The sequence below is a fragment of the Loxodonta africana genome, chromosome 2 (genome assembly GCF_030014295.1).
Source record: "Loxodonta africana isolate mLoxAfr1 chromosome 2, mLoxAfr1.hap2, whole genome shotgun sequence".
Classification (NCBI taxonomy): Eukaryota; Metazoa; Chordata; class Mammalia; order Proboscidea; family Elephantidae; genus Loxodonta; species Loxodonta africana.
This window is the reverse complement of record NC_087343.1, coordinates 213,736,457-213,757,891: the sequence shown is the minus strand read 5'-3', so window position 1 is coordinate 213,757,891 and position 21,435 is coordinate 213,736,457. Positions and strand designations below refer to the sequence as shown.

General features: G+C 47.8%; 1 protein-coding gene across 1 annotated transcript in view; it reads left to right on the top strand.

Annotated features, from left to right (window-relative positions):
- Positions 1–20,776, top strand: part of MAP2K3 (mitogen-activated protein kinase kinase 3) — a 36,955-nt gene extending 16,179 nt beyond the window's left edge. The window contains exons 4-12 of the mRNA XM_010600218.3: positions 3,695–3,808; positions 4,104–4,223; positions 5,145–5,261; positions 6,274–6,325; positions 6,951–7,078; positions 7,456–7,533; positions 17,598–17,737; positions 19,102–19,147; positions 19,722–20,776. Of these exons, the coding sequence (XP_010598520.1) occupies positions 3,695–3,808; positions 4,104–4,223; positions 5,145–5,261; positions 6,274–6,325; positions 6,951–7,078; positions 7,456–7,533; positions 17,598–17,737; positions 19,102–19,147; positions 19,722–19,805 (879 nt within the window). The 3' untranslated portion in view covers positions 19,806–20,776. The remainder of the gene's footprint in view (positions 1–3,694; positions 3,809–4,103; positions 4,224–5,144; positions 5,262–6,273; positions 6,326–6,950; positions 7,079–7,455; positions 7,534–17,597; positions 17,738–19,101; positions 19,148–19,721) is intronic.
- Positions 20,777–21,435: the final 659 nt, after the last annotated feature.

Genomic DNA, 21,435 nt, shown 5'->3' with positions numbered 1-21,435 from the left:
CTGAAAGCAGAGAATACCATAAAGATGTATACTTGTGTTTTATTGACTGTGTGAAGGCATCTGACTGAGTGAATCATAACAAATTATGGATAACATTACGAAGAATGGGAATTCCAGAACACTTAATTGTGCTCGTGAGGCCACCCGTACATAGACCAAGAGGCAGCCCTTTGCACAGAACAAAGGGGTACCGTGTGGTTTAAAGTCAGGAAAGATTTGCATCAGGGTTTTATCCTTTCATCATACTTATTCAATCTGTATGCTGAGCAGGGAATCCAAGAAGCTGGAGTATATGAGGAAGAACATGGGTTCAGGATTGCAGGAAGAGTCGTTAACAACCTGTGTTATGCAGGTAACACAACTTTCTTTGCTGAAAGTGAAGATGACTTGAAGCACTCACTAATGAAGATCAAAGTTTACAGCCTTCAGTGTGAATTATTCTTCAACATAAAGAAAACAAAAATCCTCACAACTAGACCAGTAAGCAACATCCTGATAAATGGAGAAAATGGTGAAGTTGTAAAGGATTTCATTTTACTTTGATCCACAATCAATGCCCATGGAAGCAGCAGTCAAGAAGTCAAATGATGCCTTGCACTTGGCAAATCTTCTGCAAAAGACCTCTTTAAAGCATTAAAAAGCAAAGATGTCACTTTGAGGAGTAAGGTGCGCCTAACCCAAGCCATGGTGTTTTCAATTGCCTCATATGCATGCAAAAGCTGGACATTGAATAAGGAAGACTGGGGAAGAATTGATGCCTTTGAATTACGGTGCTGGCAAAGAGTATTGAATATTCCATGGACTGCCAGAAGAACGAACAAGTCTCTTGGAAGAAGTACAGCCAGAATGCTCCTTAGAAACAAGGATGGTGAGACTTTATCTCACATACTTTGGACATGTTATCAGGAGGGACCAGTCCCTATAGAAGGACATCATGCTTGGTAAGGTAGAGGGTCAGTGAAAAAGAGGAAGACTGCTGAGAAGATGGACTGACACAGTGGCTGCAACAATGTGAGGATGGCAGAGGATTGGGCAGTATTTTCGTTCTGTTAAACATGGGATCTCTATGAGTTGGAACTGACTCAACGGCACATAACAATTTATTGAAGAGACTCTTCCTTCCCCACTGAATAGACTTAGCACTCCTGTTGAAAATCAGTTGACCATAGATACATGGATTTGTTTATGAGCTTTGAATACCTTGCTCCACATGTCATTTATTATACCAGTACCAGACTGTTTTAATTATTGTGGCTTTGTAATATGTTTTGAAATCTGGACATGTGAGCATTCCTACTTTATTCTCCTTTAAGATTACATTAGCTATTCGAGGTCCCTTGCCCTTCCATATAAATTTGAAGGTTGGCTTTTCCATTTCTACAAAGAAGGTTGTTGGAACATTGATGGGGATTGCATTGAATATATAGATTGCTTTGGGTAGTATTCACATCTTAACTGTATTAAGCCTTTCAGTCCATGAAAATGGAATGTGCTTCCGTTTATTTAGGTTGTCTTTGATATCTTTAAGTCATGTTTTATAGTTTACTGTGTACAAGTCTTCACCTTCCTGGTTAATTTTCTTACCAGCTACTTTATTCTTTTAGATGCTATTGTAAATGGTAATGTTCCCTTAATTTCTTTTCCACCTGCTGTTGCCTATGTATAAAAAGCCAACTGATTTTTGTGTGTTGAGCTTGTACCCTGCCACCATGCTGAGTTCATTTATTAGTGAACCTTTCTTGTGGATTCTTTGAGGTTTTCTGTGTATAGAATTATATCATCTGTGAAAATAGTTTTACTACCTCCTTCCCTAAATTCCGGAAACCCTGGTGGCATCGTGGTTAAGTGCTACAGCTGCTAACCAAGAGGTCAGCAGTTCGAATCCGCCAGGGGCTCCTTGGAAATGCTATGGGGCAGCTCTACTCTGTCCTGTAGGGTTGCTATGAGTCGGAATCGACTCGACGGCGGTGGGTTTGGTCTCTAAATTCCCTAAATACCTTTTATTTTTTCTAGGCTAATTGCTCTGGTTAGGACTTGAGAACAATGTTGAAAGGCAGTGGTGAGAGTGGGCATCCCTGTCTTGTTTGTGAACCTAATGGAAAAGCTCAGTCTTTCTCCGTTGATTTTGATGTTAGCTGTAGGTTTTTTAGAAATGCTCTTTATTTCATTGAGGGATTTCTCTTCTGTTTCTATCTTTTTAAAAAATTTTTATTGTGCTTTCAGTGAAAGTTTACAAATCAGGTCAGTTTCTTACTGTTTCTGTCGTGTTGAATGTATTTATCGTGGAAGAGTGTTGAATTTTGTCAAATGCCTTTTGTGCATTGATTGAGATGATCTGTGGTTCTTTTCCCTTATTCTGTTAATGTGGTGCATTATATCGATTGATTTTCTATTGTTGAACTACCCTGGGGGTATTCCTGGGATAAATCCCCCTTGATCGTGGCATATAATCTTTTTAACATGTTTTTGGATTCAGTTTGCTAGTTTTTTGTTGAAGATTTTTGCATCTATATTCATAAAGGATATTGGTCTATAGTTTTCTTATGATATCTTTGTCTGGCTCTGGTATCAGGGTAAATCTCGCCTCTTAGAATGAGTTAGGTAGTGTTCCCTATCCTCCTCTTCCGTTTTTGGAAAAGTTTAAGTGGGATTGGAGTCATTTTCTCTATAAATGTTTGATAGAATTCCCCAGTGGAGCTATATAGTCCAGGACTTTCCTTTGCTGGGAGGATTTTGATTGCTCTTCCATTTGTTGTGGGTCTGTTGAGAGCCACTATTTCTTCTTGAGTCAGTGTAGGGAGCTTATGTGTTTCAAGGAATTTGTCCATTTCCCCTTAAGTTATATAATTTTTCGGCGCAAACTGTTCATAGCATCCCCTCCGTTTTCAGTGGCTGATTTTGGGGAAGTAGATTCCCTGGACTTCCTTCCGAGGTGCTTCCAGATGAACTCTAACCTCCAACCTTTCGGTTAGCAGCCGAGCGTGTGAACTGTTTACACCACCCAGGGCCTCCTTACTGCCTCTACTGACTTTCCAGAAAGTCACAGAGGTGGAATTGCACAGTGTGTAGCCTTTTTGGACTGGCGTCTTTCCCTTCATTGTCCTCCGTGTGCCTGCAGATGATGTGGGAGGACGCCAGTGACTGAGGACTGTGGCTAGTGCTGAGGGAAGCCTCTGCCCTGTATCTGTCCCCCCATCTCCTTCACCCCTAGCCTTTGCCATGGCTGCCACTCTTTAGTGGTTTGCTTGTTCTTTCTTTGTCCGCCTCTCCCCATAAAGGGCAACTTCTATGAGACCAAGACCTTTGTTTTCTTCTCTGTGTGTGTCCCAGTGCTGAAGTAAGAATTTGCTCGTAGCAGGTGCTCAGTAAATACTGGTTGAAGGAACGATTCAATTTAAAGGCTTGAGTAGGGTTGGAGGGAAGGGGGAGGGGCATTTTTCTAGCTCCGTGGGCCAGCGGGTGTATTTCATGGTCTATCTTGCTTAACGCTTGTAGAGGCCCTTTGATTTTGGTGCTACTGTACTGAGGGCAGTGAGCATCTCAGAGAGGTTAAAGTACTCTCTTAGGGCCACATAGCGAGTTGTGACTGGTTCAGGGTTTGAACCCAGACCTGACTGACTGGTCAGCTCTTTGACTTGCCCCAGTTGTCTCTATAGTACTGCCATCAACTCTCTGTCTTTTCTGTCCCCTCAAGAACTTCGAGGTGGAAGCCGATGACCTGGTGACCATCTCGGAGCTGGGCCGTGGAGCCTATGGGGTAGTGGAGAAGGTGCGACATGCCCAGAGTGGTACCATCATGGCTGTGAAGGTGAGCAGACCACACTCCGCCCCAGCCCTCCAGGGGAGCACTACAGCCGGGAGTTGCCTCGGAGAGCTGCCTGGAGGAGGAGTGGGAGCTGAGCCTGACACAGGCTCACAGGCCATTGGTTTTTTGTTCAGCTGATGAGCTTTGGTCGGCTCCCAGCTCTGCGGCTACCCTGCTGCCAAACCAGTGACGGGGCAGAGCTTTCCAGGGTAGGCTGGGCGATGGCTCTCAGAGCCCCTGGCTCTTGGCCCCCTTTGTGGCTGTTCCCCTGAGCCATGTCACACCTTCCCCCAAACAGCGGATTCGAGCCACCGTGAACTCACAGGAGCAGAAGAGGCTGCTCATGGACTTGGACATCAACATGCGGACAGTTGACTGCTTCTACACTGTCACCTTCTACGGGGCCCTCTTCAGAGAGGTATGGCCTGGTCGGGGGCTGGGCCAGTGCCCACCATCTGTCGAGCTGGCAACCCGCCATCATCATTTTGCTCAATTGGCAAACCTACTGCATGTGGGTGCTGGGACAACATGGGTGGCAGAGTCCCTGTCCTCGCAGAGGCAGCGCCGCTTGGTCCTTAGGACCCAGACACCTGGCTTCCCCACTAGCTACTGCTCTGTGCTTCAGTTTCCCCATCTGTACAATGAAGCGAGTAATTGTCCATCCCTCCTGAAGTTGTCCTCTGCATTAGAAGACGTAGCATGGGCCTGGCCCACAGCAAGTGCTCTGCATGGGGGGCTCGTAAGGACCATTCTCATCATCAGCAGGGTCTGAGCTGGAGTGAGGGATGTGGTGGGTGCAGGGGCCACAGTGGGAGGGGCTGCAGGGCTGGGTCCTGGGTCTGAACTGGAGCGAGGGACGTGGTGGGTGCAGGGGCTGCAGTAGGAGGGACTACAGGACAGAGTCCTGGAGGTAAGCTGGGGCAAGGGACATGGTGGGTGCAGGGGCCGCAGTAGGAGGGGCTGCAGGACAGGGCACTGGAGTTGAGCTGGCTTAGCTGGCCCTGAAAGCCCCTGTTGGAGGCACACGATTGGTTCGTATTTTTATCTCTTTTCCTTGGAAAATGTCTTGGAATTAGAGATCAGATGGGGGGGAGGGGGGCAAGAGGCAACAGAACAGGGGGGAGGCTGGTATGTGGGCCCACCAGTGTAGACAATTGGGGGGTGGCAAAAATCAGATGGATTGAGAAAGTTCGAGAGCAAGATGGAAGAACACAGGTGTGGAGCTCAGTAAAGGTGAGGGCTGAGTAGGCGGGGGCTATGTCCGAGGGTGGGCCTGGGGCTGGTGGGGGTCAGGATACAGGCGAGATCTGCATGAGCTGACCCCTTATCTCCACTCTAGGGTGATGTGTGGATCTGTATGGAGCTTATGGACACCTCTCTGGATAAATTCTACCGGAAGGTGCTGGACAAAAACATGACAATTCCAGAGGATATTTTGGGGGAGATTGCTGTGTCGGTGAGTGGCTTTGGGCCTGGGCTGGGGCTGGAGGCCTTGGCCCTGCTCCAGTGGGCAGAGCCTGGCTGCCCTGTGGTATCCAGGGCAGAGCTGGGCCCCTGCAGCCGCTGAACCGAGACTACTGCTTCTGGGTCCCAGCCAGGACCAGAGCTTCTTGCTGAGGGCATCCGGGGGCCACACAGGCTTGACAGGTCCGTCTCTAGGCCTTCATGTTTTTCTCCCTAGCTTCCCCACAGCTTTCTGCTGTGAAGTGGCTGGTGGCTTTGAACCACCAACCTTTTCATTTGGCAGCTGAGCACTTAACCACTGTGCCACCAGGGCTCCTCTCCTAACTTCCCAGTCTCAGGAAGTTTTTCAAAAAGGACCTGAGTATTTACAACTTCCTCATTCTCAAAATGCCATGAGGCAACCCACAGGGGTACAAGCAGGATGAGGGAAAAGGATGGTAGAGATGAGCTGAATTGGGGAGAGGTTAGCATCCAAAACACATTCCTGCTGAGGTTGTAGACTTTCCCTGAGGAGAGTGAGCATCCCAGCGGCCAGGGCGAAAGGGAACTGTAGGTGTATAAGTGGTGTTTCTCCATCCTGATGTGCCCATGCCCATGGACAAGTGCTCCGAGCAAGTGGACTTGGCTCTGCAGGGGTGGAGAGAGGAGCAGAAGGCTGCAGAGAGGCTGAGGTTACCTGAGGAGAGCCTGATCAGAGTGTTGATAGGCCAGGGATGTCACAGATCTGGGACTTTCGGGGTCTTAGGCTTGGGGTATTCCTGGGAAAGTCTTGGGCTTGAGACCTGGCAGACCTGGGGCAGGACGGGGGAAAGAAAGACAGGCAGCATGTCTGCAGCGGGGTTGCCCTGATAGTGGACAGCCCCAGGGGCTAGGGGCTGGGGTGTGTGTGTGGGGGGAAAGGAGACAGGGCCACACTGGGCAGGGGTGGAGTAATTGCTCTGTGCATGTCAATGCACTGCAAATAGCCCCTCCTCATCCCTTCCCCACCCCTACCCGCAATACAGATTGTGAGGGCCCTGGAGCACCTGCACAGCAAACTCTCCGTGATCCACAGAGGTGCGTGTGGGCAGGGTGAGGGTTCATGGGGGGCCTCACAGGGGACTCTCGGGGTGGGACGTGAGGGAGGGACATCATGGGGGACTTTATAGGGGGACAGGGGAAGGGGCCTCACAGGGACTCATGGTGGGGAGGTTGTGGGAGCAGGCGTGACTTGTTAGTGTATATCATTTCGTCCAGGCCCCCTAGGCGGGTGGACTTCTCCCCATTGTCAGGATGAGCAAACTGGCTCAGAGAGGCTCATGGATGATGTGCCTGGGGGATCGGGAGCTGAGCCTGACTGCCAGTCTAGGGCTCATCTCCCTGTGGCCACCTGTGATGCTCAGCACTGCCTGGACATCCCTGTGCCTCTTGGGGCCTTCTGGGACCTGTGGGTACTGCTAGGAGGAGTCCTGACTTTCGGAGTCCAGCAACAGTGGAGTCAGAAGGACCTGGCTTATGTCTCAGCTGTGCCACCACCCACTGCATGACATGGGCGAGTGGCACCACCTCCCACACCCTTAGAATCCTCATCTGAGGACAGGCTCTTGGTGGTAGGGCATGGTATGGCCTGACACAGCTGGGTGCCATGCCTGCACCAGAACTCCATGGACAGGAGCTAAGACAACCCATTATGTCCCTGTAGACGTGAAGCCCTCCAATGTGCTCATCAACAAGGAGGGCCATGTGAAGATGTGCGACTTTGGGATTAGTGGCTACTTGGTGGACTCCGTGGCTAAGACTATGGACGCCGGCTGCAAGCCCTACATGGCCGTGAGTGCCGCCGCCCACCGGGCCCTGGGTGCGCCGCCTTGGCCAAGCAGTCCCTGCTTATCCAATGTCATTACTGGGCCCAAACTACCCCTGTTTGAATGTAAACAACACAGACCCCTATGCAGGGAGACTCTGCCTCTCTTCTAATGCCAGGGAAGTGGGCCCTGCAGCCCCTGCCCAAGGCAGGGTAGGACACCAGGTTGTACCTTGTGACCCTAGCCCTTGTTGGCCACAGTGTCTGTGGCTGTCATGTGAGGCAGCGGGATCCCTCAATGTGGGGGAGGGGGAGGAAGACTTAGTTCTTGGGGCCTTAGGTGCCCCCATCTGGGTATTCTCACCCTTGGGTATGTTATCACGACTCACTGTCCCCCCAACAGCCTGAGAGAATCAACCCGGAGCTGAACCAGAAGGGCTACAATGTCAAGTCCGATGTCTGGAGCCTCGGCATCACAATGGTAATGGGGGTCTTATCCTTGCTGGTCAGGGAGGGCTAGGAGGGGGCCTGCCTGCATCTGCGAGCCATTGGGATAACATAGTTTAGGTCCCGGAGAGAAATGTTGACCTCAAACTCTGAGAAGAAAAGGTGCCATCAAAATAACCATGTACCTCAGAGCATTGTGCAGGTGCCATTATACCCCTTCCCTGATGGTTAAATCCAATCTCTACAAGAGGATCTTGACATCTTGAGATAACTCACCCATTAAACATTTCTCACTCTGGAAGAATTCTGGAGAGCTCATGGTGATTGTTGAGAAGTCATATCCTATCACAGTAAATTAAATGAGCTCTTCATATGTACAAAATGTCAAAAGGAAAACAATGAAAATCCTTTCAGATCTTTCTCATAGTGAAGAGCGTGTTGTATGCGGGATCCAGGTGTCTTTCACTGGGCTTGGGGGATGGGGTGGGTGAGCTTCTTGACTCCGAGCCTGCATAGCCTACAATGTCACCATTGGGCAGGTGGGAAGTGGTGCCCACCTGTTACCACTGAGCTGCGTGGAGGGAGTGGTGCAGGGCTCCTCTCTGTACCCATGATTTGCCTCTAGGTCATCGAGGCACAGGGATAGTTCCAGGCCTGTGTGTGTCTCTTGTTCTGCTCAGAAGTTCCCTACTGCTCCCTGAGTCAGGGCTCAGGGCAAAGGTGAGGGTCAGGGTCATTATTTATTTTTTTGTTCACATTTGCGTTTTAGAACACTTGCTCTGGCAGGAGGGGAGAGTGGACTGGAGGGTCAGGAAAGATAGGCTGGGTGCTTCCCCACCTGCATCTAGGCAGTTGTGCGTAACAGTAGGCCTGTGGAGAAGCTGCACACAGCCACAGCTAGCATCATAAAGGAGGGCGCTGACCAGCTGGAGTGATCGTCCCCCATTTCAGCTGGTGGAGCTGATGATGTGTGTTCTGGGTATGGACTTGTCCTTAGAGTTTTGATAGTGTCACTACCTTCCCTGCCCCAGAGATCCTGGCCCCAGGGGAATTTCCCACCTGCCCTTACCCCTCTGCGGTTGGAGAGTGGACTCACCCAGTAAATAAACCAGTCAGATGGAGGATGACCCAGGGCATGGGGACCTGTGAGGTAGGGAGGAGTGGGAAGTGACCGGTGGGGGGGAGGGCCCCTACTGCAGGTGAGGAACCAGGGCAGGCATCTGGTGACTGAGCGAGGGGGCAGAGGGGTCCCAGAGACAGAGCAGCAGGCGCAAAAGGCCCTGAGGTAGCCACATACCTGATGTGCCTGGGTAGCTGGATCTGAGGGGAGATGGAAGAGAGGGCAGGTGGGAACAATGTCAGGGGTTGGTGTAGGACCAATGGAGGAGTTTTAGATTTTACTGATATTGTCATTATTATTGTTATTATATGACTGTAACTTTATTTTCTGTACTCAGTGTTTCTGTAGACAGTGACTGGGAAAGAATGAACATCAAAATAATTTTTCCACTTCTCTGACCATAAAGCAATAAAAGTAGAAATCAATAACAGAAAAAGCAGGAAAAAGAAATCAAATGCTTGGAAACGGAACAACACCTTGCTCAAAAACTACTGAGTTATAGAAGACATTAAGGACAAAATAAAGATATTCATAGAATCCAATGAGAATGAAAACACTTCCTATCAGAACCTTTGGGACACAGCTAAAGCAGTGCTCAGAAGTCAGTTTATAGCAATAAATGCGCACATCCAAAAAGAAGAAAGGGCCAAAATCAAAGAATTATCCCTACAACTTGAACAAATTGAAAGAGAGCAACAAAAGAAAACTTCAGGCACCAGAAGAAAGCAAATAATAAAAATTAGAACAGAATTAAATGAAAGAGAGAGCAGAAAAACATTTGAGTTAACAAGACCAAAAGCTGGTTCTTTGAAAAAATTAATAAAATTGATAAACCATTGGCCAAACTGACAAAAGAAAAGCAGGAGAGGAAGCAAATAACCCAAATAAGAAATGAGATGGGTGATGTCACAACAGACCCAATTGGAAATAATTGTATCAGGTTACTTTGAAAAATTGTACTCTAACAAATTTGAAAACCTAGAAGAAGTGGATGAATTTCTAGGAACACACTACCTACCTAAACTAACAGAAACAGAGGTAGAACAACAAAATAAACCCATAACAAAAGAAGAGATTGAAAAGGTAATTTAAAAACTCCCAAAAACAACAACAAAAAACCCTGGCCCTGACGGCTTCACTGGAGAATTCTACCAAACTTTCAGAGAAGAGTTAACACCACAACTACTAAAGGTATTTCAGAGCATAGACAAGGATGGAATACTCCCAGACTCATTCTATGAAGCCAGCATATCCCTGATACCAAAACCAGGTAAAGACACCACAAATAAAGAAAACTGCAGACCTATATCCCTCATGAACATAGATGCAAAAACCGTCAACAAAATTCTAGCCAATAGAGTTCAACAATATAAAAAAAAAAAAAATTCATCATGTCCAAATGGGATTTATACCAGGTATTCAGAGTTGGTTCAACATTAGAAAAACAATTAATGTCATCCATCATATACCATTTTTTTAAATGGGATTTATACCAGGTATTCAGGGTTGGTTCAACATTAGAAAAACAATTAATGTCATCCATCATATAAATAAAACAAAAGGCAAGAACCACATAATCTTATCAATTGATGCAGAAAAGGCATTTGACCAAGTCCAACACCCATTTATGATAAAAAGTCTCAGCAAAATAGAAATAGATGGAAAATTCCTTAGCATAATAAAGGGCATTTTTACATAGCCAACAGCCAACATCATCCTAAGTGGAAAGAGTCCGAAAGCATTCCCCTTGAGAATGAGAACCAGACAAGGATGGTTCTTTATCACCACTCTTATTCAACATTGTGCTGGAAGTCCTAGCCAGAGCAATTAGGCTAGATAAAGAAATAAAGGGCATCCCTGAAGAAGCAGGAGAGCAGTGGGTTGCAGACCCCAAATTCTAGTAAAAAGACCAGACTTAATGGTCTGACTGAGACCAGAGGGATCTCAGAGGTCATGGTCCCCAGACCTTCTGTTAGCCCAAAACAGGAACCATACTCGAAGCCAATTTTCCAGACAAGGATTGGACTGGACTACGAGACAGAAAATGATACTGGTGAGGAGTGGGCTTCTTGGATCAAGTAGACACATGAGACTATCTGGGCAGCTCCTGTCTGGAGGGGAGATGCGAAGGCCAAGGGGGACAGAAGCTGGCTGAATGGACACGGATATACAGGGTGGAGGGAAGGGATGTGCTGTCTTATTAGGGGGAGGGTAACTAGGAGTATATAGCAAGGTGTGTATAAGGTTTTGTATGAGAGACTGAGTTGATGTGTAAACTTAAAGCACAATAAAAATTAAAAAAAATAAAGGGCATCCAGATTGGTAAGAAAGAAGTAAAAGTATCTCTATTTGCAGATGACATGATCTTATACACAGAAAACCCTAAAGAATCCTCAACAAAACTACTGAAACTAATAGAAGAGTTCAGCAGAGAATCAGGATACAAGATAAACATACAAAAATCAGTTGGATTCCTCTATAACAACAAAGAGAATGTCCAGGAGCAAATCACCAAATCAATACCATTTACAGTGGCCCCCAAGAAGATAAAATACTTAGGAATAAATCTTACCAGAGACGTAAAAGACTTATACAAAGAAAACTACAAGACGCTACTGCAAGAAACCAAAAGAGACCTGTATAAGTGGAAAAATATACCTTGTACATGGATAAGAAGACTCAACATCGTAAAAATGTCTGTTCTACCCAAAATGATCTATAGATACAATGTAATACTGATCGGGATTCCAATGACATTTTTTAATGAGATGGAGAAACAAATCAACTTCATATGGAAGGGAAAGAGGCCCCGGATAAGCAAAGCATTACTAAAAAAAACAAAGTGGGAGCCTCATACTACCTGATTTTAGAACATATTGTACCACCACAATAGTCAAAACAGCCTGGTACTGGTACAACAACAGATACATAGACCAATGGAACAGAATTGAGAATCCAGACAAATCCATCCACATAAGAACAGCTAATATTTGACAAAGGCCCAAAGTCTGTTAATTGGGGAAAAGACAGTCTGTTTAACAAAGAGTGCTGGCATAACTAGATATCCATCTGTAAAAAAATGAAACAAGACCTATACCTCACAGCGTGCACAGAAACTAACTCAAAATGGATCAAAGACTTAAACATAAAATCTAAAACAATAAAAATCATGGAAGAAGAAATAGGGACAATGCTAGGAGACCTAATACATGGCATAAACAGTTTACAAAACATTACTAACAATGCACAAACACCAGAAGAGAAACTAGACAACTGGGAGCTCCTAAAAATCAAGCACCTATGCTCATCCACGGTCTTCACCAGAAGAGTAAAAAGATTACCTATGGACTGGGAAAAATTTTTTGGCTATGACAAATCTGATCAGCGTCTGATCTCTAAAATCTATGTGATACTGTGAAAACTCAACAACAATAAGACAAATAACCCAATTAAAAATTGGGTAAAGGACATGAACAGGCACTTCACCAAAGAAGACATTCAGGTGGCTAACAGATACATGAGGAAATGTTCATGATCATTAGCCATTAGAGAAATGCAAATCAAAACTAAATGAGATACCATCTCACCCCAACAAGGCTGGCATTAATCCAGAAAACACAAAATAATAAATGGTGGAGAGGTTGTGGAGAGACTGGAACACTTATACACTGCTGGTGGGAATGTCAAATGATACAACCACTTTGGAAATTGATTTGGTGCTTCCTTAGAAAGCTAGAAATAGAACTACTATACGATCCAGCAATCCCACTCCTTGGAATATATCCTGGAGAAATAAGAGCCTTTACACAAACAGACATACGCACACCCATGTTCATTGCAGCACTGTTTACAATAACAAAAAAAAATAGAAGCGACCAAGGTGCCTGTTGACGGATAAATGGATAAATAAATTATGGTGTATTCACATAATGGGTTACTATGCAACAATTAAGAGCAATGATGAATCCATGAAACATCTCATAACATGGAGGAATCTGGAAGGCATTATGCTGAGTGAAATTAGTTGCAAAAGGACAAATATTGTATGAAACCACTATTATGAGAACTCAAGAAATAGTTTAAACACAGAATAAAATATTTTTTGATGGTTACTAGGGTGAGAAGGGAGAGGGGTATTCACTAATTAGATGTAGATAAGAACTATTTTAGGTGAAGGGAAAGACAACACACAATACAAGAGAGGTTAGCACAACTGGACTAAACCAAAAGCAAAGAAGTTTCATGAATACAACCAAACACTTCGAAGGTCAGAGTAGCAGGGACGGGGGTCTGGGGACCATGGTTTCAGGGGACATCTAGGTCAATTGGCATAACAAAATGTATTAAGAAAACATTCTGCATTCCACTTTGGTGAGTGGCATCTGGGGTTTTAAATGCTAGCAAGTGGCCATCTAAGATGCATCAGTTGATCTCAATCCACCTGAGGGAGCAAAGGAGAATGAAGAACACCAAAGACACAAGGTAAATATGAGCCCAAGAGACAGAAAGGGCCACTTAAACCAGAGACTACATCAGCCTGAGACCAGAAGTAGATGGTGCCTGGCTACATCCGATGACTGCCCTGACAGAGAACACAACAGAGAATCCCTGATGGAGCAGGAGAACAGTGGGATGCAGACCTCACATTCTTGTAAAAAGACCAGACTTAAGGGTCTGACTGAGACTGGAGGGATCTGGGAGGTCATGATCCTGGGACCTTCTGTTAGCCCAAGACTGGAACCATTCCCAAAGCTAACTCTTCAGACAGGGATTGGACTGAAGTGTAAGACAGAAAATGATACTGGTGAAGAGTGAGCTTCTTGGCTCAAGTGGATGCATGAGACTATGTGGGCAGCTTCTGTCTGGAGACAAGATGAGAAGGCAGAGCAGGGACAGGAGCTTTGAATGGTCATGGGGAATACAGGGTGGAGAGGAGGAGTGTGCTGTCTCATTAGGGGAGAGCAGCTAGGAGTACATAGCAAGGTGTGTATAAGTTTTTGTATGAGAGACTGACTTGATTTGTAAACTTCCACTTAAAAAAAAAATTAAAGCACAATAAAAAAAATTTTCTTGTCAGGCAGGTGGAATTGGGGTGGTGTCTTTGTTTTGCTTAATATTGTTGAGACATCATTTTTTCAGTTAAACTCTTTCATTTTGAAGTAGAGGTGAATATTCTAAACCTGAAGGGGTAATAGTATATTCATAGGTAAGAGTTTTCTAATTCCTGAGTTAATTTTATTACTACATTTTTTCTCCTTAATTTCTTTTTTTTGGATGACATGTGTTTTCAGTATTGAAATGCATGCTATTTGTGTTTAAATTTTTGGTTGGTAATATACATTTTGAGAAATGTGATCTGGTAATAACAAGTCACCAATGAGGTGAGTGGCACTGTGGTGCCACTGATCTGGGGTGTTACAGTATACCATTGAGAGCTTTGATTACTTTATCTTGGGCGCCTTTCTATTAGGTTACTTGGGATACCTCTGGTTTTCCAAAGATGACACAGAAAAGCAAAACAAACCCATCAGGTCTCCCTAACTATCATAAAAAAAAAAAAAAAAAAAAAACCCAGTGCCGTCGAGTCGATTCATACAGGAAAGCAATAATTATGCCTGCAAGCTTTATGTTACAGAAATAAAAGGGAAAAAAAGGCAAATGTTTCCAAAACGACCACATCCAGGAAGCATCACCTAATAGAATGCTCAGCCTGTACAGTAACGAGGCTCTGACTCTGGTCTGAGTGTCACACATTTCAAAAGGAACCCACCTTAACTGTAAATGCCTTAGAACCGGAATAACACCTTACCTCTGAGGTCCACAGGCATCACAGTGGCTGGCATACCATTTATGCCAATGGTAATGAAAAAATTAAAAAATAAAAAGAAGAGGTTCTTTTTATCCAGAGAGACCACACTAAACTGGCTGGATGCATGGAATCTAACTCATGGTCACATCACACACACATACCTATACACACCTGGTTCCCCTCCCTCTTCATTCCCCACCTTCTCCCCCCCCCTTTGTTTTATTTGTCCATCATCATTTTTGGGGACCCACCCTGTCCCAGTGGCCTCCTAATGTCCACACTGGAACTTGGCCAAGTGTGTGCTAAGTGTGTGCCTCAGGTGTCAGCATGCTGTGTGTCAGGCCACTCCAAAACCCACTGACTTGGAGCAACAAGGGTCGTTATTTCTCAAGTGTCTGCAGTATGGGCTGGGCTGTTCCGGGTGACTCTTCTGCTCCACCTGGCAGTGGCTGGGGCACTCATGGGCTATATGCAGCTGGCAGTCTTCACAGTCACGGTGACCCTTTGTATGGCTCAGAAATGTGGCCGGTTTAGGCCTCCTTTCAGCATAGAGCAGTCAGGAGAGTTGGAACCCTTTTCTGGTGGAAGGCTTCCAAAAAGGAAGTCCTCCTCAGGGCCTGGCCTGGAGCTGGCCCAGCACCACTTCCTTTTCATTTTATTGGCCAGTGCTAGTCAGAGGCCGGCCTGGACTTGAGGGCAGGGGAAGGGACCCCACCTCATGGTGGGTGGAGTGGCGGGCACACAGAGCAGGGGAGGTGGGGGGAACCACCTTTGGAGAGTAGCAACCATTGTACAGATTAGAGTTTTCCCCCAGGTCATAGAATTAATTAAATGTAAAAATACAGAGGGAAAATAAAAGGAAGAAAAAAATCATAGTACCATTCAACAAAACACATCTTTCCCCCATTGCTAACTCCCAACAGTATACATTTCCTTCTGGAATTTTTTCGTTGCCTTTTTCGCACACACCCATTCAGACTTCTCCACTTAACATTACAGCATTCATGTATCTCTGATTGTTGTAAACTCCTCATATGCATCTTTCTGGAGGCCCTGGGTAGTGCAAACAGTTAACGCACCTCTACCCGGAGGCTCTTTGGAAGAAAGACCCGGCCATCTACTTCTGAAAACTCAGCAGTTTGAAAACCCTATGGAGCGCAGTTCTACTCTGACACATGGGGTCGCCATGAGTCAAAGTCGACTCGATGGCAGCCGGGCCTGGAACATTTGGGAAGGCTCTTGGCCCATAATCAACACTGACCAAGTGTTGATGTTCGTATTATTGTGAACGTTTGAGGTTTTACAGGGGTGTAGTGGGCCCTCGTTGTTTGTGGATTCCACGCTTGCAAATCTGCCCACTCGCTAAAATTTACCTGTAGCCCCCAAGTCAGTGCTTGTGGTCCTTTCACCGTCCTTCATGGGTGTGCGCAGAGCAGTGGAAAATCTGAGTGACTGCCGCGTGCGCTCGCAGCTGAGGTCCCACCAGGTGACGCTCTGCTCCTTGCTTCAGCTCTCGTCCTGTAAACAGCATCCTTTCTGTGGTCTCTTTAGTGCCATGTTTGTAACAATATTGGGAGCTTTTGTTGGTGATTGCACTGTTTAGAAGCTTCCTAAGCATAGTAAAGTGTTGTCTTGTGAGTGTCTAGGTGACACTGTGAGGCACCTCTCCATGCCCAGGTGTGGCAGCAACTTTGTTTTCCGTTTTTTGAGCTTTTTAGAAAAATTATCAAGAGGGGGGTAACTTGGTCAAAGGTTTGGACAATTTGCTTCCCTACTTATAAACACTGGCAGGTGCTGACTCCTTCTCTGGTGGCCCTTACAGAACCCTCCCTCCTGCATGTTGGAATCAGCCAACATTCTAAGAAAATCACCCGACTCAGGAGGTTTGTGGTATGAAAACAGACACACACAGATGCATAGATATGCAGGCACAGACACAATGCCCCACACAGGCACACACACAGAATCACAAATATACACACACATTGCACACACAAACACCGATACACACACAGTCATGCACACTCACACCCACGTCGCTGCATTGTGCATGCCCTGGTATGTGCTGCATTTGTGCCTCTGGGCTAATGGGAAGGTACTTTTTTAGCATCATCATCGGCGATTGGTTTGCGCACCAGTTGCCAGCACACCCACGCTGTCTGTTTGGGCCATGGCTTCTTGGCTCTGTGTGCCTGTGGGCTGCCAGCAAGGGCACTGTGCTAGAGTCACAGCATCCCTGTGCTCCTCCAGACAGAGGCCAGGCTTGCCTGGGTCCTTGTTTTCATCCCAGCTGTCACGATTGGAATCCAGAATCTGACTTCACACCAACTCCTGGCAGCGTTCGGGGCTGGGTGCCTGGAGGGTGCCCGTGGGAGTCACAACCATGCAGGAGAGATGAGACCCAATGTGGCCAGGAGGTCAGAGAAAAACAGTGATGAGGGCAGGAAGGGGAAGGCTTCCTGGAGGAGGAGGCATCGTAGATGGGCCTTATAGGATGTCAGTAGGCGGGGATGGGAGGCTTTAGGGCGGAGGAGGGGTTGCAAACTTAAACACCTGCTGGGGCCAGGCAGGCAGCACCAATCACATGTGTCTTCCATCCAGCAGCCCTTCCATGAACGTGGGGGCAGATGTGTGTGAGAGTTGTTTGACTTCCCGTCCACATCCTCTGTCATTAAAAATGACGGGATGCTGTGTCTGTATTGGGGAGACATTGGGGAGGGGTGGCTTGTGGCTGACAGAAGTGGACACTGTCTGAGGGCTCTGGTGATTGCTGCCTGCCAGGAGTGGCCCAGGGGTGCCTTTTCCTGTCCTTTTCCCAGATCGATTAGAACCTGGGGTTTTACATAAAACCTCCCTGCTTCAGAGTGATTTAAAGCACATGATGGAGAAAGTGGTCCCACATAGGGCAAGGCTTGCTCCATACACGGTGTCTTAAGGCAGGGTCAGAAGAGCTACGGGTGGCGGCTTTGCTTTCACCTTTGGTCTGATGCTGCAGTTGTGTTGGAAAGGTCAGCCAGAGCAGCCCTTGGCCCACATGGTGGCCCAGCTCCTGGGAGCCAGTCCACGGTGGGCAGGCCCCCATGATGCCCTGCACCCTGTTTTCAGGTGCAGGGTGGGTTCATCTGGTGACCAGGGCCATGCTGACCTCGGTAACACTGTCCCTCTGCAGATTGAGATGGCCATCCTGCGGTTTCCTTATGAGTCCTGGGGGACCCCGTTCCAACAGCTGAAGCAGGTGGTAGAGGAGCCGTCCCCCCAGCTCCCAGCTGACCGGTTCTCTCCTGAGTTTGTGGACTTCACTGCACAGTGGTGAGTTTCCTGTCCTCCCCAGGGCCCAGTCTGTACCCCTTCCTACACCCCCTCCCCGCCCTGGACCCTTAACAACACACCCCCAAACAACATAGTATTGAAATATGTAAGGCAGAAATTGCTAAAGAGTATAAGGGAAATTTGATAAAACTCTGGTTCTGGTAAACCAGTTGCCATTGAGTCGATTCCCACTCACAGCAACCTTATAGGACACAACAGAACTGTCACATAGGGTTTCCAAGGAGTAGCTGGTGGCTTCGAACTGCTGACCTTTTGGTTAGCAGCCAAGCTCTTAACCACTGCGCCACGAGGGCTTCTCTGGTCCTAGTACCAAAACCAAACCAAACCCAGTGCCATCGAGTCGATTCTGACTCATAGCAACCCTATAGGACAGAGTAGAACTGCATCATAGAGTTTCCAAGGAGCGCCTGGCGGGTTCGAACTGCAGACCTCTTGGTTAGCAGCTGTAGGACTTAACCGCTATGCCACCAGGGTTTCCCTGGTCCTAGTAAGAGACTTTAATCCAATCCTTCCACCAGTGGACAGACTAGGTGGATCAAAATAAAAGTATATGAATAATTTGAATAACATACCGGACAAGTTTGCACTGGTTGACGTTTAGGACTTTGTGCCAAAGTAAAGAATGCCTGCAGGACTCTTATGAGCATTAATCATATTCGAGCTTCCAAAGGAAGTATCAGTAAATTATTCCCCAAAGGCGGATCACATAGGCCATGTTCTCTGACCGTAGTGCAATAAAACTAGGTGAAGAAAAGCTACCTGGAAACTAAAAAGAAATTTTTCTAAATAACTCTTGGGTTAAGAGATTTCAAAACATAAAATTACAACTGGAAGTGAAAAGCAATGAGAACACAAAATATCAACATTTATGTGTTATAGGAAAGAGACACTTAGAGGAAAATCCATAGCCTTTATTTCTCTTATTAGAAAATAAGACTGAAGATAAATGAGCTGGGCAGTCATTGGCCACCTTGACCCCCTTTAACTGAGGCCTCTCCTCTCTCAGGATGATAAGGAATTTCCTCTCCAGATTAAAGGCCTTGAGTCTGAGTATATATGTGATTCTCAGTAGTAGTTCACTATCAGAAGGGACTTTGGAAATTGTAGAGACAAGGAAACTAAGGCCCAGACAGGTGAGGAAACTTGACCCAGGTCTCTAGTTTGCACCCGTGGATTCCACTCTGTCCTTGGGAGCCCCGAGAATTGTCCCCCTCTCCCTCTCTAAGCCCAGGTGCACTTGTGTGCTCCCTGGCTGCCCAGTCAGGGCCTGGGGCTGGCCTGCCTGGGGCTGCTGGCCTCCCTTTCTGTCTCCCCCAGCCTTAGCCTGCCCTGTTCTCTCCTAGCCTGAGGAAGAACCCCGCGGAGCGCATGAGCTACCTGGAGCTGATGGTGAGTGTGGGGTGGATGACCTGCCTGCTGTCTTTTGGGCTCTCTGAGGAGGCCTGTCCCCATGCCCAGAGGTGGGCACCTTCATTAATTCATTTATGCACAAGTCACTCATTCGTTCATGCTCTCTGGGGCTCCCTGCTCCATGCCAGGCCCTGCAGAGGGCAGTGCCAGGGCAGGTGGTATGGTGGGGCTAGAGGAATGGCGAGCTATTTTACCCAGAGGTATCAGGGAAGGCTTCACAGAGGAGGTACCATTTGAACTGCACCTGGAAGGATAAAGAAGGGTTACCTACTGATGATAGGAAGGGTGGAAGGCCTAGCATGGGCAGAGGCCTGGCGTGTGTGGAGAAAAGTGTGAAGCTTAGTTTGGCTGGAGGGTGACCGTAAGCAGGCTGAGGGAGAGCCCTGAACCTGTTTCCAACAGTCAGGGCAGGCTTGCAGGGCAGAGATCTTAGAAGGATGAGTAGGCATTTGCCAGCAGGGGAAGTGGGTCCTGGGCCAGGGGAGCAAGCGGGAGGTGGCCCAGCTCCCCCACCTGCACCCATGGTGACTGTGCCTCCTCCTCTGACCCCCAGGAGCACCCTTTCTTCACCTTGCACAAAACCAAGAAGACAGACATTGCTGCCTTCGTGAAGGAGATCCTGGGGGAGGACTCGTAGGGGTGGGGCCTTGGACCCCCCCACCCCCAGCCCTCAGAGCACCTCAGTTCCTGTCTGCTGGGGCAGTGCTGACCCACGTCTATAAGCTACTGCCACTTGGCCTTGGGGCGCCTGGAGGAGCTGGGGGGCTGTTCCCACCTGGCTCTGCAGCAGGCCGTCTTCCCAGGTGCCAAAGAACCGGTCCATCGGGGGCACCGAGCCAGGCCCAGGAGCCCCCAGCCCCACCAGTGCCTCTGCCCTTGCTGCTTCAAGGACCCCAAGCCTCCAGCCCTCCAAATCCTAGACTTGGAGGGGCCTGGAGGTTCAGCTGAAGCTCCCTTCTGGGGCTCTGGGCACCCCACTGGACCCTGCTGCCCCTCACAGCCTGTGTGGACAGCCGCTGCACTGGCCAGGCCCCAGATGCCACCAAGTTGTATATTTTTTTATCTCTTGACTAAATGGACTTTGCGCACTTTGGTCCAGCGTGGCCATACCTGCTGGCCCACCATCGGTGAGGGGACATGACGGGGATGAGCCATGTGGGTCACCGAGATGCCAGGAGCTGCCCGAGGCCTTCACCCAGCACTGGCAGACGGGACCTCACAGGGCACTCAGTTGCCAACCCCACTCCCCCACCTCTAGGGAGCATCGTTTCATCTTTTTTTTTTTTTTTTTTTTAATTTATCCTCTGTGGGTTGTTTCTTTTGCTTTGTGGGTTTGGCTGTTTTTTCTTGCATGGTTTGGAGCCCATCGTTTCTCTCGCCCCCTAGGGGACCTGCAGGCCAGGCAGCTCCCTCTGCTCCAGGGCGCCATCCAGCCCTGTCTCCTGGGACTGGCTCGACAAGGGCTGTGGACTTTAGTGTTGTTTTTTTTTTAAAAAAGGAAAATCTATTTTTTGCAGAAAGGACTGCCCACTCTGGGGCCTTCTTCCTGACTGGTTGGCGTTTCCTAGTTGCTGTTTTAATTTAAAAAAAAAAAAAAAAAAGTGGGAAGAGGTTGTGTGAAACTGTGTGAGACAGCGACCAGCCCTGCTCCTTGGGAATGTATGCTGCCCCAGAAGGTCTCCTCACCCCGGGCAGGGCCTGGGCAGTGTGAGCAGGAGTGGGGGCTGCTGACCCACCAGGGCCCTGCCCTCAGCAGGCCTTTTCTCAAGGAGAAAACGTGGATTCCCAGTAGGCTGTGACGGAGCACAGCATTCAGGGCCATCTGGGCACCAGAACAGGCCAGCACACTCTGCTGTTAGGACAGTGCCAGTCCCCAGCCACAAGGAGAGTGGTGGTACCAGGCACAGAGAGTGGCCACCACACCACACATGGTGCCCAGTGCTCTCACTGCCTCTAATGCTACACCGGCTGCTCTGGGGTGGTTATGTTCTCATCCCCAGAGTACATGTGGGACCCAGGCCCAGAGAGCGAAGTAACTTCACCAGAGCCACACAGCTGACAATGTGACAATGTCCTAATTCACACCCAGACCATCTGGGGAAATCCTGGTGGTATAGTGGTTAAGTGCTATGGCTGCTAACCAAAGGGTCGGCAGTTCACATCCACCAGGCGCTCCTTGGAAACTCTATGGGGCAGTTCTACTCTGTCCTGTAGGGTCGCTATGAGTTGGAATTGACTCGGCGGCACTGGGTTTGGTTTGTTTGGTT